Genomic DNA, 17017 nt, shown 5'->3' on the forward strand with positions numbered 1-17017 from the left:
AATATTGTCAACAGTATCATATTTGAGCAGGTCGCTTGTCACCTAAACACTACAGCTTACAGGTTGGCAAAATCTGATATGAAAGCAGATAATACGCTTAAGTCTTATTTATATATAATTTTCACGGGCGTACAATATTGTTAAGAGCGTCAGTTTCCGTAGAGCTCTCTTTTTCCATCTTCCCTCTATACAGTGAAGCTGTAGAAGACACAATTAGCTAACCTAGCATACAACATACCTTCCTAATTAATATGGATATTGTCACACATTCCTCTTATTTTATACTGTTGTAAATGGAAAGGATTATGTACGGTAAATGTTTTGTACATTATAGGGAAAAAATGCAAAATATCCCCCAATTTTAATTCGATCCACCTCTGAATCGATTTTTTTACATATTCTCACGCCGGCACATATGTTGTTCTATTTTGCTTCTTTTACTTGCCTTGCTTAATTAACTCTCGCTAATTAGCATTTTTTTGGAAGAAGTCAACTAGAACAACATATGGCGGTATGAGAAATATGCAAATTAAAGAATATTTTAGTAATATAAGGGCCCTAGCAATTAGCTTCGTCGACTAAGAGTACTCTTTTAAACGTCTTCAGCTAGATCGTATTACTAAGCAAAGACATTCAAAATGTTTGGGTGTTGAAAAAGTTTGACCTACTTTTTATTTCTATTGTTTGCTAATAGATGGCGCTGATAGTTTTCGAGAGCAAAACATAAAATTTGCATGCATCTGATGTCGAACTAGGAACTTTATCTTTCGGGGAGTCAACATTATTTTTTTACTCAGTCGTCATATAACATGAACACACGCAAACATTCACATGTGCTTTTATTATTTTGTGTTCGGTAAGTACAAGTATATTCTTACATAAATTATTGTTTAATTTAATAAATTGTAAACTCGGAGCCTGCTATACTAACATTCCTTCTGTGTTTCATTATACTATTGAAAGCGAATGTTGCGTGCATACGGAAATAACACAGAAAAAAAAAAGCGGATGGAAGCAATTTAAAATCAGTGGAGCAAGGTTAGTATTACGAGAACGTAAAAACATGTGCTTTCATTCAACTTCGAAAAATAAGAATAAATGTGTGCATACAGAACACATATGCTTTCTTTTCACAGTTGTAAAATCATATAAATTGTACATGAAGTAAGTTGCGGGAAGGCTCTCTCTTTTATGTCTGTGTATATGTATGTTGTACAATTAGGTACAAGTATTGTACAATTAGGTACAAATTGTTGTACAATTATTTCCCCCAGTTGCCCAGTTGGAGTTGGGGGCACAACACTGGTACTATTTGTACCCACAGTGCTTACTCATGTATTTTGTTTAATATTTTATTTCAAATTCACTGTCAGAAACTAGTGTTGCCAGTTCCTGGATGTAGGTTTACCTACTCTGTTGGTTGTCACTGTCAAGCTCCCAGTATTTGTACAGCATAAAAAGCCATAACCCCCCCCCCCTCAAAATATATACATTGTATACGCCAAGATGCCCAATAGCCTAGCAACACATCATGAAAGAACATGCCAAAAGGACCCAGTGGGTTTATAAGTCAGTGCTGCCAACTCCTATTTGTAGGTTAGCTTAGCCTGTGAAAGATCATATAGTGGAATTTTTGTAGAGTGGGTTAGCAACACCGACGAGCATCAAATGATGATTTCAAGCCTCAAATGATGATTCGAGCCTCAAATGATGATTCGAGCCTCAAATGATAATTTGAGTTTTGTCAGTGTTGCCAATTCCTATTTGTAGGTTAGCTTAGCCAGTGAAAGATCATATAGTGGAATTTTCTTCGGATGGGTTGGCAAAACCCAAGCCTCAAAGGAGGAACATCCAATAGAGTTGCCAAATATAAAAAGGGGACAATAGGTCCCCCTCATAAAAGGCTACAGTAAGGGCCCACAGGTCGCCAACACTAGGCCCACAACAGTGTTGCCAGACATAAAGAGTACATGGACCCCTCAGGCCCTTTGATGAAAGTTTACAGTGAAAAACCCAGTAGGTTAACAACACTGTCAAAGGATCTACGGCGGTGTTGCCAGATGTAAACAGGGGGGCAATGGACCCCCCTCATAAAAGGCTACAGTAAGGGCCCACAGTGTTGCCAACTCTGTGCCCTCAAAATATACATCATAAAAGGCTACGACGAGCCTCAAATGATGATTCGAGCCTCAAAAGAGGATTTAGAACTGTCTTTTTGTGTCTACTTTTAAAAAATGGGATAAGAATATAACAGCCTTGGATTTCACGTCACCCCAGAAGTTTTGCACAAGGCTTCGAAAGAGCAAGATTTTGAACTAGATAGGACGTAATCAGGAGGGGAAGGAGGAGAAATGATCAACAAAAGACGGCCGGTTCGACTGCTTCCACATTCGCAAGGGAAGCTCGTTGCAGACAACTTGACTGTGAAATAGTGAACAGTTTTTAGAATTTTAAAGGTTTTTACAGTTTTTAAAAATTCATACAGGAGGACAAATAAGTTTGTATTATAGGTTTTAACTTTGGTAAATGATGGCTTTAAAGTATGTAAATTTTCAGTGCATAATCGATCTTCCTATACTTTTTCCCTACTCGTATTTCACCTAACCCTTAATCCTGATGACTATGGAAGAAATATTTTGATGAAGCTATGACTTTATGAATTGCTTATAAAACACCGAAACCTGAAGAAGAGAGAAGTTATCTCTCGAAACGTCGTAATTGAAGAAAACTTATTATACTCGCAAAAAACATAAGTGAAATTGTAATTTATATTGTCTATAGTAACATTGCTGGCAAAGTAAGTAGAGATACAGTGGAACCTCGATTTTACGTTTTTCAGGGGACCAAGCTCCAAATCTAAAATGCAGGAAAATGTAAAATTGAGGAAATTTTTATAACATTTTGCTATATTGGAACCATCAAGATTGAATGTGTAATGCGGGAGAATGTAAAATCAAGGAATATAAAATCGGGGTGCCACTGTAATAATAATAATAACAACCCATCCCTCTACAGCCTGTATGGGGTTTGGCGTATCTCCCAACTGTCAGTCTCCCTCACACAATCCTACCTAGAAGATTGGAGATATTCAACCAGTAATGGGGTGACCTGTGGTCAGCATGTCGAACCCCCAGCCATTATAGGAAATATCCAGAACTGGGTTATGTTACTCACTCGTAGCTCCCCACTTTCCTCATGAAGGTTGGGTTGCCATTTGCCCTATACACAGGCCGAGAACCCAGAAACTGAACCCATGCCATCCTGCAGTCAGATCCCAAAGCACACTGCCTTAGACTGCATGGCCACGGAGGAGATATGTTTTCAAATTATGGAATGTTTCAGAATGAAAAAAAAATAGCCATCCATGTACTAATATATTAGCAAACTGAACATGTCTGGAAAGTATTCATCACGTCACATTATTTGGTTAACTTGTTTGTAAACCAGAAACTTTATGTTGCATCATTCAATTTAAATTTATTTCCTTAACAAATATTGTAATGAGCTCAAATTTACACATTAATCAGGATAGTATTCACTAATAACATCTGCTTCACGTCAAATCTTCTTTGTTACAGACTGCGACATGGCAGCAATCTGACTTGCTCGAATTGTTGAATGTGCAAGAAAAGTCACTGTTTTCTTCGATCCACTTCGAAACTGTTTGTTACGAATTGTAAGAGTAATCATGAATCACAACTACACCACATCAAGCGATATTAAACAATACAAGCAAATCTATATAAATGAAATATAACAGGGTAGTTTGGCAGGTGCTTTTACCTACTTCCCCCTCTCGCGTTTGGAATAGATTTTTCTAGTTAGTTTTGTCTTCCCTGGTTGGACTTACATGGATCCCCCTACTACAGCAGTTAAAACCAAGGAACAGCAGACGATAGGAACACAGGCAAGCAAACAACAAGGTGCATTTGACAAAAGAAATCCAGAAGCATGCTAAGTAAGAGAGTAGCTGCCACCGAAATCATAAAACGTAACAAAAAATCAGTTTCATATAGAAGTGAGAACATCAGCTGTCTGTATATGTAGGTATATTTTAGTCGAGATTTTGAAATATTTTATTCACTATTGTTTATAGCTCAATTTTCATTTTAAAAGTTGTGACACTACAAAATACTATTTTGCATCACCAGTAGAAAAAAGTAACCTACACATATGCTCATATGCTGTTGAATCATACAGCACAGGGTGTAAAGACAGTATCTTCTGTCATGTGATATTTTGTGTTGTTCTAGTAATAATAATAATAATAATAAAAACTCATACCTAATGCACCAGCAAGAGGTTAAATTTAAGTTTAGACTACTAATACAAGAGTTTTTCCAAAGTTGTAAGTAGGATTGGGAAGATACCAGCCTATACTGTAGTATCAGTATCTGAAGGTATTGGTTGGAATTTAAACACCGATACCAGATGGTGTTCAATATCCAGGCATCTCACAGGGTCTGCATAATTTTTGAGCTACACTTTTCCTTTGGATAAATGTGTTCTTTTCATTAATTTTGTGACAGTATTATGTTGAAAAATTGATTTTGATTAACTGCTATCTATGTATTGTAATAGTCTCATGATCTCATATGTGATGGATGAATATTAGATGTATATGGCATAGTTCAATGGAATTCTTGTATACACTAGCTTGTATAAATATTTTGCAGTTCTTTAATGGGACTCAGTAAGTGTATCAACAGCAGCATATCAATTACCACTGCTATGGGTATGGAAGTGCCTCGTGATTTCACTGACAGGAATACGCCGGTTCTCCCATATCAAGTCCTCCACTTGAGCAATGTTGCTTTCCGTGACAGAGCGACCTGGACGCGGAGAATCTTCAACACTGGTTATGTCCTGTTTGAACTTCTCAGCTCACTCGTACACACTTGTGATTGACTCATACAGTTGCCACCATACTCAACTGCCATGCGGCGATGAATTTCTATCGGTTTTACGCCTTCACTCAACAAAAATCTCATGACACTTTGCTGCTTCAGCTTGGAGCACTCCTGTAATGCACCTTGTATTTTTTTTTCTTCCAGAAAGTTTTAACTGTAAGAGAGAGTGTTAAAGCATCTGCTAAAAGACAAATTGACTACAGGAATAGCAACCTGCCCAAAACAGCATTTGCAGCTTTTATGGCAAAGCAGATATCTTCAGTTGATAGTGCTCCTCAACATTCAGTGCATCAACAGCTTGGAATACCAGGGAAGGATCACATAAAAAAGGTAAAAAGTTCGAAACTCTTGCTTTCGTGGTCCCACAATATAATGTGTTTCAGAAATAGAGATTTTTTTTTTCAAGTCCACTTTATGTTCATAAGGATGCCCAGGTGTAAATATATTGTTTAACCTTTAGCCACCCGAGCCTTTTGCATGTAACCCCCTTGCCACCCGAGCAGATTTTCAGCAAAATGCAGAGTTTTATAAAAATGACTGTAGCGGACGCTAATTGCCGTAGAGAGATAAATGATATATCGTTTTAATCGGAATGAACCATAGATTCGGAATATATAAAATTTATGCACATTCGGCATATATATATGGAGGGCAGGGGGGGAGGGAAAATTCCAAAATTTTTGAAGAAAAGAAAATGGGGTTCCCCCCCCCCAGACAAAAAGTACAAGACATTGTAACAATACACATGGAAATAATTGCTGGAGTGTTAGGAACAAGAAAATAATTGCACTATTATCATATAATCAATAGAACATGACTTGTACCCCCAAAATGAAAAGAAGAAAATCGCAAATCCAGTCAAAAATAGCCACATTGTAACGTAAAAACTACGTGCATGCTAGAGGATCTCGATCGAGATACTCGGGATGCAAGGGGTTACATGTAGGATCTTGATCGAGGTGCTCGGGATGCAAAAGGTTAAAGTGAGGTCCTAATAATTTGCATTGTGCCTCCATTTGAAATCGAATTTGAGGTCTCTTGATCGTATTATCCACACCTTGTGACTTATTTTTGTGGGGTTACATAAAAGACAAAGTGTTGGTCCCACCACTGCCGTATATCAACATGTTGAAAGGCTGCATTACTGCAGCAGTAAAACACTATCAACAGACCTATCTTGTAAAGGGTGTGGCATGAACTGGAATATTGTGTTGACATCTGCCCTGTCACCCAGGGTGCACACATTGAACATTTGTTGTAGGTGTAAAAATAGACTGTTTTGAATTCCTATTTCAACAGGGGCCACTTTCGGCCAAGGTAAGTGCAGTAGTCTACTAGTAATAAATTACCCTAACCCTGAAAAACATTATGAAATGCTCTGTCTTAAACATACGTAGGCAATTGAGAATCATTCCTATACACTTTCCTGGACCAACTACTTCAGCTCTATGAAGGTCACCTGGACCCACTTCACCATCCAAATCAAACCCACCAACCACATGGAATACTTACTTCTCCAGCTCCCATCAATTCAACACCCAAGAAATACATCCTATTCTCCATGGCTCTCAGGGGAGATAGCCTCAATACTTCACCCACCTCCCAACAGAACTACAACCTACGCCTACACCTGTGGATACCCTACCACTCTGGTCACCAAAAAAATATCCCAAGCTGCCTCATGGCCCTCACCAAGAAGTCTGCAACCAGCCCCCATGTACAGCTCACCGCTCACGAGAATATCTCCAAATGAGGGGAGAGGGCGTGCAGAGGGACAGGGGAGGACCGGTCTATTTACAGATTTTAGGGGTAGAAGGAGGTTTTCCGCTGCGGTCATTGTCGTTGTGGAAATGCTTCTGCGCGGGTGTTTAATTGTTTCTGAGGGATGTTGCGTGGTTTTCGTTGTGTTGTAAGAGTTATGGTAGTTGTATATTATTTAGCCGTGTTATGTCGGAAACGTTCGAATAAAAGAAATGATCAACAGTGTCGATATGAAACAATCATCCCGAGAATTTTTATGTCAAACCTAGACCGACAAAGTAATGTTTACCATTGTTGACATTTGTAGCTTTGCACATTGTAAGTGCAAATAAATGTTCTCCGCTTTCGCAACTCTTTTTGTCTTTTTCTCTTTGGCATTTGCTTCGAACGCCAGTACTGTAACAGCCAATTCCGTCGTTGAAAATATCTTAAAGATTGTAGTTAGTACAATCGGCAGGCTTTTATTTAAATATATATATATATATATATATATATATATATATAAAAATCGGTGTACTCTGTCAAGAAATCAACACCAGATTGATGATGATCATACCTTTACCGCTAATGTGGATACCCCCTGACCGTGCGCGGACAGTGATTTGAGCGTAGATGTGAATGAAGCCTTGAAGCTTACAGCGAGACCACATCGCTTGTTTCTGACCCAGGGTGCACTCCCCCAACTCTAATAGTGGAGTCGCCTGCCGCTACGTCACTTGACTTCCGTCAGGGATCTTCTCCTGAGCGGTGGGCTGTACTTGTTCCTACGTTCCCTGCTCTCCATCCTTCACAGTGTTCCCAACCAAAAACATCTTTCCTGGGAAGTCCAGAGTTGTTTTCAAATGCCCCCACTCACAAACGCAACCGACAAAGGTTCAAAACATGCCCCATTCTTGTCACTTCCCATGTCCTCCAAATCCACACTACCACTGGCAAATTCACCGTCCTCCTCCAAGGCACCTGCCACATATTCAACTACACCTACATCCCCATCTGCAACATCTGCTGTAGTTTCTACCTGGGGGAATCATTCACAGCCCTCAAGTTCAGAATCAACAACCACTGCTTCTCTACCCAAAACCTGGATTTCACTGTTGCTGCTCTCGCCAACTACCACAGTATCTCCTTCAGTGACTGCTTCCAGATAGCGATCATCCACCCCTTAAGGCCGGTTTACATTGGTTGAGTAGACGGGAGAGTAGCTGGAGTGAGTAGGGTAAAGCGAGCTCCTCTTCCCTTGTAAACAACTGGGGAGAGCACTGGAGCCAGTACTCAGGACAGTCGAGTGGCTGTCCACGGAGGACAGTGACTCGACCGAGTAAACGCTTTCTGAGGACAGTATGGAGTCTGTGAGTGTCCATGGAATTTGTGTCGATTATAGGAACAAACAAAATAAACTACGGGTGTATGAAGTTGAAGAGATGAGACTTCATGTATTTGACGTAGGAGAAGTAAAAAAATAAGGAATTTACGTTTAACCAAGAATGATCGAAAATAGAAAAATCAAATAAATTAGTTTTATTTCCAGACACGTCCTTGTTCATTATTGTGTTCATTTCTCATGAAATAAAAGTGTGTGAACCGTTTCAGAACTTTCTTTTTTTAAATCGACGACGACGTTGATGGGTTCATTTTGTAAAAAGAGCACCAAACAGCTGCAGCTACTATCCCACTTTGCTGGAGTCGAGTAGAAAGTGTGTAAACAGCTACTCGCCATAGAAGGGTCGAGTGGAGCAGACAGGCCAGTAACACTCCCGCTCAGTCGACCAATGTAAACCAGCCTTTAGCCCAATCAACCAACAGCTCAGTATGGAAAAGATGTAAGAGGGCCTATATATCAACCATGATTGCACCTACACCCCCTGGCCTGAACAAGGCCATAAAGTAATGTTCCCCACCCCCAAATCCATAACGCTACCACTCACATTTTATGACAAGCCTGGTGAGAAAACCTTGTTTTTCTGTACCATCTCTAACTTCGATCTGGACTTGGCAACTATGCAAGTTGAAGTTGCACTTTTGTTTTCACCATCTTTCTTTCCTCTGCAGCTCATGACCCCGAACATCTTAATTTTACCAGTTCCTAGTGAGTGTTTAGGGCTTATTATTTAGCCCTTTTGGCCTTCCTTCCTTTGATCCACTCATACATCCATACGCCAACCCCGTGGCAGAGTGGTTATCACATCGTGCTCTGACACCAGTATGACGGTTATTGTCATATGACATCATAAGGTTAATACAATGTAATGAATGTTGAGAACATTTAGATAATCAACGCATGTTCATAAGCCTGTACAATACGAATTTCAGAGAATTCACGATAGAGTAAAGTATAATTTTAATCACGTCAATTCCAGATAATAACACTAGGTGGCACCATTTGAAAGTTATGATAAATTGTAAAATTCTTAAATCGCATTTTACGTGAATGTTATATTGAAGTTAAACTCAAAGTCATTCTTATATAAGCGCCTTTGTAACAAATTTTGATCTATTTTTGTTGAAGATCACATTGTCATAAAATTTACCGCCAAAATGTTTGCTGTTGCTTATGCACAAGGACATTTTGATGTGATGGCAGCTGCACGCATGGACAATTGCAGTGATGGCGATAAATTATAAAACTTACAGCGTGATATTCTCCATGCTGTCGCTTAAATAAAGATAGAAAGTTTATTCAAACATTTATTGGAAAAAGATCCTTGACACATACATATGCAAGTATTGTGATATTATATAAATATGTAAATTGACAAGTTATCCGAGATAATTGTGTTGTACACAAAAAGACGGTGGGAAGGAGTAGAAGAAGAGGAAAAAAGTGGGAGTTGGCTGGAAAAAATGGTAGCGAAGAGAGCATTGTGGTGAAGAGAGGAAATAAAACATTTCCGTGGATTTTCGGCGGTCACACGTTTGCGGAACGAAAAGTGAGGATTGTTTCGATACTGCTAATGGACGATGAATGTTTGCAGATAATAGAGAATGGCGATCATAAGTTAAATGATGAAATTATCATTCACAAACAGTTCGCATAGGGACTGTTACTTGGCATCTTTTCCTGGGTTCACAAGGTAAGCTGTTGTTATCTAAACATTTCTGCATGAGCTTATGTCATCGCAATATAGGTAGATCTACCAAATTGACATTGTCGGTAAATGCATGCATTCGTGTGAAGCATGTGTCACGCAAAGTTCGTGTTGAACCTCATGGTGCATAGTAATTGACTGGTGACGCTTTCATTATTTGGTTCAAGTACACATATATAAAGAAGCAAGAATATTATTCATTTCTGTAAAAAAATAGTTGAACTTTGTATAGTATCTTACTCAATTGTTAGTACATTGAAAACCATGAATGGTTAAGGAAATATGGTAATTTCAATTTTCTCGCTGTCACGTGACTATATATGGGTATAACTGCAGTAAAAACAAAACAAAACGAAATCAAGTGCAATTTATCGTACAACTCGCAACTAGTTGAGTAATGAAAGTTGAATATATCTTTCAATGTTTGATTTGTGGTTCTGTAATTGGTAGAGACCAATACGGGTAACTAGATGCGGTGTTGCCATGTGGGTCAAGCCATTCACAGCTTTGATCCAGTTTCCTTGAAGTAAAAGGAATCAGCTGTTCATATTGTATATAAATTGCAATATTAGTTCACAAAGTAGTGGTGTATCTTGCATATTCCAATGCGGTGGATATGTAAAGTTTCATATCGATAAATATGTTTAAAGAAATCTGAGGACTATTTCAACCTAAAATAAACGAGTCATGATATGTATATTTGGTGAGATATTCTGTTCTAATGTTATGTTCCTTACAGAGGTAGAATGCTTCGAGTGTGCTGTGTTTGCGACTAAAGTTGTTGCTTGCTAACATTTGATGTGTCTATTTCTCGGAAAGTATTAAAGGTTAACAGACGCTCGGGTCCTTGGGACGTGTTAATGGGTTCGAGTCATAGGAAAGGGTTAGGTTGAATTAGGGGTATTCTGTACCCGACGATCAGGCAGTTGGCTTGAGGGATTCAATTATATGTGATTCAAGAAGGATTGGCGTGCATGAAGAGCGTAGATTCATTTGCAAATAAATATATATATTAATTCAAATTGTTCTTTGGGGTTATTGATCCTCCCAGCAATTTTCCTCCCACCTGCACTTTCAGGCGCTGCGAATGTGACCTGTGGGGGGCTTCCTGCAAAATAAGGTGAGAACAGTGAGAACTCAGGTTTGAAAGGAAATTGTAGTGGATGTCGCATAGAGATGTCAGGTGGATTGTTTTAACCTACAGGGTGCCGTCTTGGTTAAGTTGGGGAAAATACTGGTTGGAGTTCTCAGGTCTCCTGGAGCGTCACACCAGGTTCGAATCCTGGCCTGGGCATGGGTGTTTGTAAGTGTCCATTCATCAATTTCATCACATCATCACTCATCCCCATCTTCACAATTAGCCAAAAGTGGCACAAAAGCGAAGTAAGACAAACTAAATCAATCAATCAAATCAATCAAACATATATACATACACATGAGGGTGGTCTGTAAAGTTCTTGGCCTCAACCATAGGTGGTGATGCTATCACCAAGGTTATTTTCTAAGTTGGCACACCATTCATAAGCATATGTGAAAAATTTCAAGTCATTCTATGAAATAGTTTCTTTAATACTGCTGTTTGGAGCAGATGTGGTGTGTATATTCTTCAAAATGGACAAAATTGAATTTTGTGCAATTATAAAATCATTTGTAAAGGAAGCTTTAATGTCAAATGAAATGCATCCCAAGTCATAAAATTTTATGGAGAGACTTCGTTCTTTGTCAACAGTTGAAAAATGGACTGTACCAACCTTGAAGATATCTACATGAAAGATGTCCAAAAAGTGCAACAACAGTAGAAATGATGTAACAAATAAATGATATGGTATTAGATGACCATTGGGTTAAAGTGTGTTAAATTGCTGAAGCTATAGGTATTTCGAAAGAACGCATAGGATACATAGTGCATGAAAAATTGCATGTGAAAAAGCTTTGCACAAAATGGGTGCCACCCTTGATAACAGTAGATCAAAAATGCATTCATATGAAGATCTCTGAAGGTTGGAGGGTTTTTTTGTGTCGATTTATAACTATGAATGAGATTTGAACCATGTTGTTTGAATATCCACCCTATTCTCCAAATTTGACTTGATTTTTTTTGTGTCGATTTATATCTTGAATGAGATTTGAACCATGAATTGTTTGAATTCTCCAAATTTGACTCCTTCCAACTTTTATCTCTTCCCAAAATGCAAACTCTTCCTTGCTGGTCAGTGTTTTCCACTGACTCAAGAGGCAGATGCAGCTACAGAGGTGTATTTTCTGTTCCCTCTCTGTGTCCATGTGTCCAATAAACAATAATCTGCTGCTCAGGTACACACAACATGTTTTGAGTCATGTTGGGTGTTGCGGTGTCTACTTGGTAGTGTGCCTTAACTACCCCAAAAAGACCTGGATTCCAGAGTTGGGTGGTCTCAGGTGGACATTGCTGCATAAAGTGGCTCTGGGCTCACCCAGCCTCTAATTAGTGGGTAGTTCTAGTACTGAGGTGGTGCTTATCCAGTGTTTCTTTAATGGATGAGGCATCACTGAGTCTCCCAGCTTTCAGAAGGACCACCATGTCCTGTTCTTTCTGTAAGGTGAAGCACATTACCACCACCAAACTAATATCCACAGGTATACATAGCCTCCCCAGCTTCTGCATATATTTATCTGCTTTTCAAGGTCATTGGCATTTGTGCTCATATCTAAACACCACCCCATCTCGTGTTTATGAAAGGGCAGTTTACTGTTTCCTCAATGATGACCTATGGATTGGTAAAGAAGGGCTCATGTCATTTTTCATATTTTCTGCATCGATTTCAACATGGAGGTTACGTTGAATCATAAACCATCTTTTACAGTGTCCCAACATAAGCAGTTTGTCAGTCACTGAATTATGTGAATTTCTCTTATTCATGGTGATAGAAAGATATGAGTGAAGCATTTACTCCACTTTTTTTTTGTGAGTTACTCAATATTTCACCAATTTTCATTTTGTAGGAACCACTGAAGAGTTATCATGCTGTTACCTTTTGAGTGATGTAGTTGGTAACACTGTCAAGTCATTCACAAGAACTTGCATTTAAGCAGCAAATGGATATTATTATTTCAACAAGCTATGCTGTCAGTTGTTTACCTAGGGGGTATCCCTTGAGAGGGGGTTGTATAGGTGGCTCGAGCATTGTCCTGATCACATTACCTTCATTGTGGCAGGTCAAGAATATGTGGAGCCTTTCCTCCATATCTCGTATGTGACTTCACAGGGGGAGAGCATATTGTGAAAAAAATATATTTTATGAATAACTAAACCTTGACATTGATTCAGTTGGTAGGGTATATGACAGCCACGTGCATAGACTCCGATTTCTTCTGATGTTTGGGGGGACCCAGAGTTAAGCAAAGCATAAATACCGATTTTTTTGGGGGGTTTGCATGTTTGGGAGGGGGTGGGGGCAAGGTTTATTTGTACCCAAAAATAGGGACATAAGAATGTACACATTTAAGTTAACCTTTCAAAAATTACAATTACTACCTCTGACAACACAAACACATACTCGTATTAGGGCACGCCAAACTTTATTTGACGGACAAATAATTCCCTATATTGTGATATAGTGTAACATAATACTTTACATGTAAGTTTTCGTTGAGAATTTGATTATCACGTTCTATTTATAATATTTATTCCCACAGTTCTTTCTTGAAGTTTAATATCTTCAAACATGCTCACACTACACACATACACATTTTTTTTTAAACATTACTTACCTATTTTTAAATATGTAACAACTTCCAGCCACAGAAATACAGTACACACATGTCTACAGGTACGAGGGTCACTATTTATATTTTGAGTCTTGGCAACACTGATTGAAGTTAGGCGCAATTTGACGTTTGCACGGAATCGTCTGGCATTATTGACCATAACGTACTTCAAATGTTTTGTCAATAGCTTGATTTGTGTTGTTTATGTTGCCTTGGAGATTGCGCGACAACAATAAAATGGAATTAACTCGTGAACATTTTCGTGCGATGATTTTTTACGGTTTTGGACGTGGATTATCAAGACAAGAGTGCATCGATCAACTTACTTCCACATTTGGCGATGAAGCCCCATCCTTTGCCACTGTGAAACGCTGGTATAACGAATTTAATCGTGGCCGCCATTCGCTCACCGATGAGATTCGCGAAGGTCGTCCAAAATCAGTTGTTGTTCAAGAAAACATTGATGCTGTGCAAAACCTAATACTGCAAGATCGTCATGTGACATACTGTGAGATTGAGGCAACCATAGGCATTAGTTCCACCAGCATATATAAAATATTACATGATCATTTAGCTGTGAGAAAGGTATGTTCTCGTTGGATCCCACACAATTTGACAAAAACTGAAAAAGACGCTCGCGTCAATTGGTGCAAACAAATGCTCAATAAATACAATCGTGGTGCTTCAAAAGACGTATATAAGATTGTAACAGGTGCCGAATCATGGATATATGCATATGAGCCGAAACGTAAACAGCAGTCGACTGTATGGGTGTTTCAAGATGAACCCAATCCAACAAAAGTTGTTCGCGCTCGAAGCACATCGAAACAAATGGTCGCCTGTTTTTTCGGGAAAACTGGTCATGTGGCAACTGTGCCTTTAGAGGAACGTAGAACGATCGACTCTGAATGGTACACAACAATTTGTTTGCCAGAGGTCTTCGGTCAAATACGGAAAACAAACAAACGCCGTCGGATCATTCTTCATCAAGACAATGCCAGCTGTCACACATCTCGTCTAACAACCGACTTTATGAACAGTCAAAAAATCGAATTGATGGGTCATCTGCCGTACAGTCCTGATTTGGCACCCAATGACTTCTTCTTTTTCCCGAATGTCAAGAATAAATTGCGTGGACAAGGATTTTCGTCGGCGGAAGACGCCGTTGATGCGTTCAAAAACCATATTATGGAGGTGTCTCAAGAAGATTGGAAAAACTGCTTTGACAAATGGTTCGAACGAATGCAAAAGTGTATTGACCATAAAGGAGAATACTTCGAAAAACAATAAAGCAGTTTTCAATGCCAAATTCCTGTTTTTCCATTGTTAGGCTCAAAATATAAATAGTGACCCTCGTATAAGTAAAATATCTAATCTTGATTAAATAAAACTGTGGCATATTTCAACAGAGTACTTTCAACTTCTCGACTTTTCCGAAGGTGGTTTTTCTTCTATCATAACATTCAATGAAATATTTTAGTGTCAATATTATCCAGTTTTCCTAATGTACTTATGCAAAGCACAGAAACTACGTCGAGCCTCTCAAGAGGAAGCACTATGGGTGTTAATCAGAATATGAAATATCTATGTTTACAAATTATTTTACTCACTGTAATGAGGAAAATTTATATCATAATACAACATGATTCAAAATGATAAGATTCAATTTCATAGGGTTATAGTTTATGAACTATACATCGTATGTGAACGATCTATGTAACATTTGAAAGAGGAGGTTTTAAAGTTCGATAAATAGTTGAATTTACATTTCCACCAAATTAATATCTTATTGCAGTGGCGGCTTCTGCCTATTCGCACATTCACGCGTGCACACCCAAATAAATCTGTAACGCAAATCGTTATTAGTATACTTATTATCTCTCCTTTGAAACATCAAATGTTCCCATGCCGCTTCACCAAGAGAGATGGCGGAGAAGCATGCGATCAGTAATATCAACCCAAGTAGACTGAGGTGCGCTCGCTCTATGCAAGTTTCGCTCCCTCTGATGCTGTTTACAGCAGTTGCGTAGAGAACGTCAATTGGGTCTTCTGGCTTGGTTGCTGTGCCTGGGGATTTTGCATCATTAGGAAACCCATGAACGCAGTGGTCAGTGTGTTAGCAGCAGCAGTCCATGCCCAGAATGTAGTGTTGCAAACCCATTCCATTCGAGACCTTGTGACGGAGTCGAGGCATCCCATACATGGAATTCATTGAATTCCTGGAATTATGCATGAATTATCGGCTCCAGGAATTGTGCGTGAATTTTTCTCCATAGCCATGAAAAACATTGCAAATTGAGGGATTTTTTTTTAGTAAGGAGAAATTTTGATGGTATATTGTCCCTCTCATCCTTTTCCGAGCATGGCAATGACAAGAAAGAACGGTAGCAGGGCGACTGAAAGCGAAACTGGTGTTTTAAGCTTGCCTGATATTGCCTTTGCTTAGTGCATCTTGGTCAAAATAAACGGTCCCTGTGGCGCAGTAGTCGAATTATCAGTCAGATGTTTTGCATTGTGGGCCTGTTACTGTGTTGCAAAATTGTTTAGCACTGTCAAAAGTTCGTTCCTGTTTCAGTGCAAAGTGTTTGATTTCATGATGTAAAGGGAAACTGTGCACAGCGAAAGCAGAGACTTAATATTTAACATTGTTGAATTTTTGGAGGGAAGTTTGCTACAAGGTGTGCAGTGACTGCAGTAATATATAGATAGCGTGGAAGGGAAGGTAAAATTCTGAAGTACGAAGCAGGGCAGTGTGGATTGAGTAAGATTTATTATTCTCCTGATTTTGCTTGATTTGCTTGGTTCGGTCATTAGAAAGAAACAACGGCTAGATAGATTACAACTGATTTCCTCCATGTGGTAGTTGGATCGGCTTCTTTGGTATATGCCAATGTTATTATTTTCGTTTATTATTATCAGCAGAGGGGTTGAGGAAGTTTTTGCAAAATATAACCTAAATGTGCCTTCATGGCACGCTGCTATATGCACAGGGAACTTTTTATTCTTGAAATAGTCAGAAAGTTGTAGTTTTTTCTTTTCTCCATTTTCATTTCTCAATGCTGAGCTCAACAACATCCATTCGCCACAATACACTGCTATACACTGAACAAATATAATCAATTTGTTTTCCAAATGGCGGCCCTCAGAAGTTCATCAGGTGAGGAGATCGATATTTCGACAATAGACGCCGACAATTAAAGTTAAAAGTAGCTTACATTCATCTGGAAAACAAAGGTATCTATTTTTTGATTGACTGACTCGCTCAAGAACATGAGGACTGCAGTATTCCCATGCTTCTTCCCTATTCTCGCACATAATCATAATATACGATGCATTTTCCTTAATTAACTGTGTATTTGGAAAAAGAAATACAGAGGTAGAGTAAAGTGCCCATTTCAGAGCAGAATCCTGTGTAATTTCCCAGAGTGTCGATTTCAGCGCCCCTGGCCACGTGGGAGACCCAGAGTGATTGATCTAAAGTGGGAATATTTTGACTTTGTACCTGCATGTTGC

At 38.9% G+C, this 17017-nt stretch overlaps 1 protein-coding gene across 1 annotated transcript in view; it reads left to right on the forward strand.

Moving 5' to 3' along the window:
• Positions 1-17017, forward strand: part of l(2)05287 (WD repeat-containing protein l(2)05287) — a 151315-nt gene that overhangs the window by 109482 nt on the left and 24816 nt on the right. Inside the window, exon 12 of the mRNA XM_083120484.1 lies at positions 5055-5240. Within this exon, the coding sequence (XP_082976610.1) occupies positions 5055-5240 (186 nt within the window). The remainder of the gene's footprint in view (positions 1-5054; positions 5241-17017) is intronic.

This window comes from Lepisma saccharinum, chromosome 4 (assembly GCF_977018435.1).
Source record: "Lepisma saccharinum chromosome 4, izLepSacc3.1, whole genome shotgun sequence".
NCBI classification, from domain to species: Eukaryota; Metazoa; Arthropoda; class Insecta; order Zygentoma; family Lepismatidae; genus Lepisma; species Lepisma saccharinum.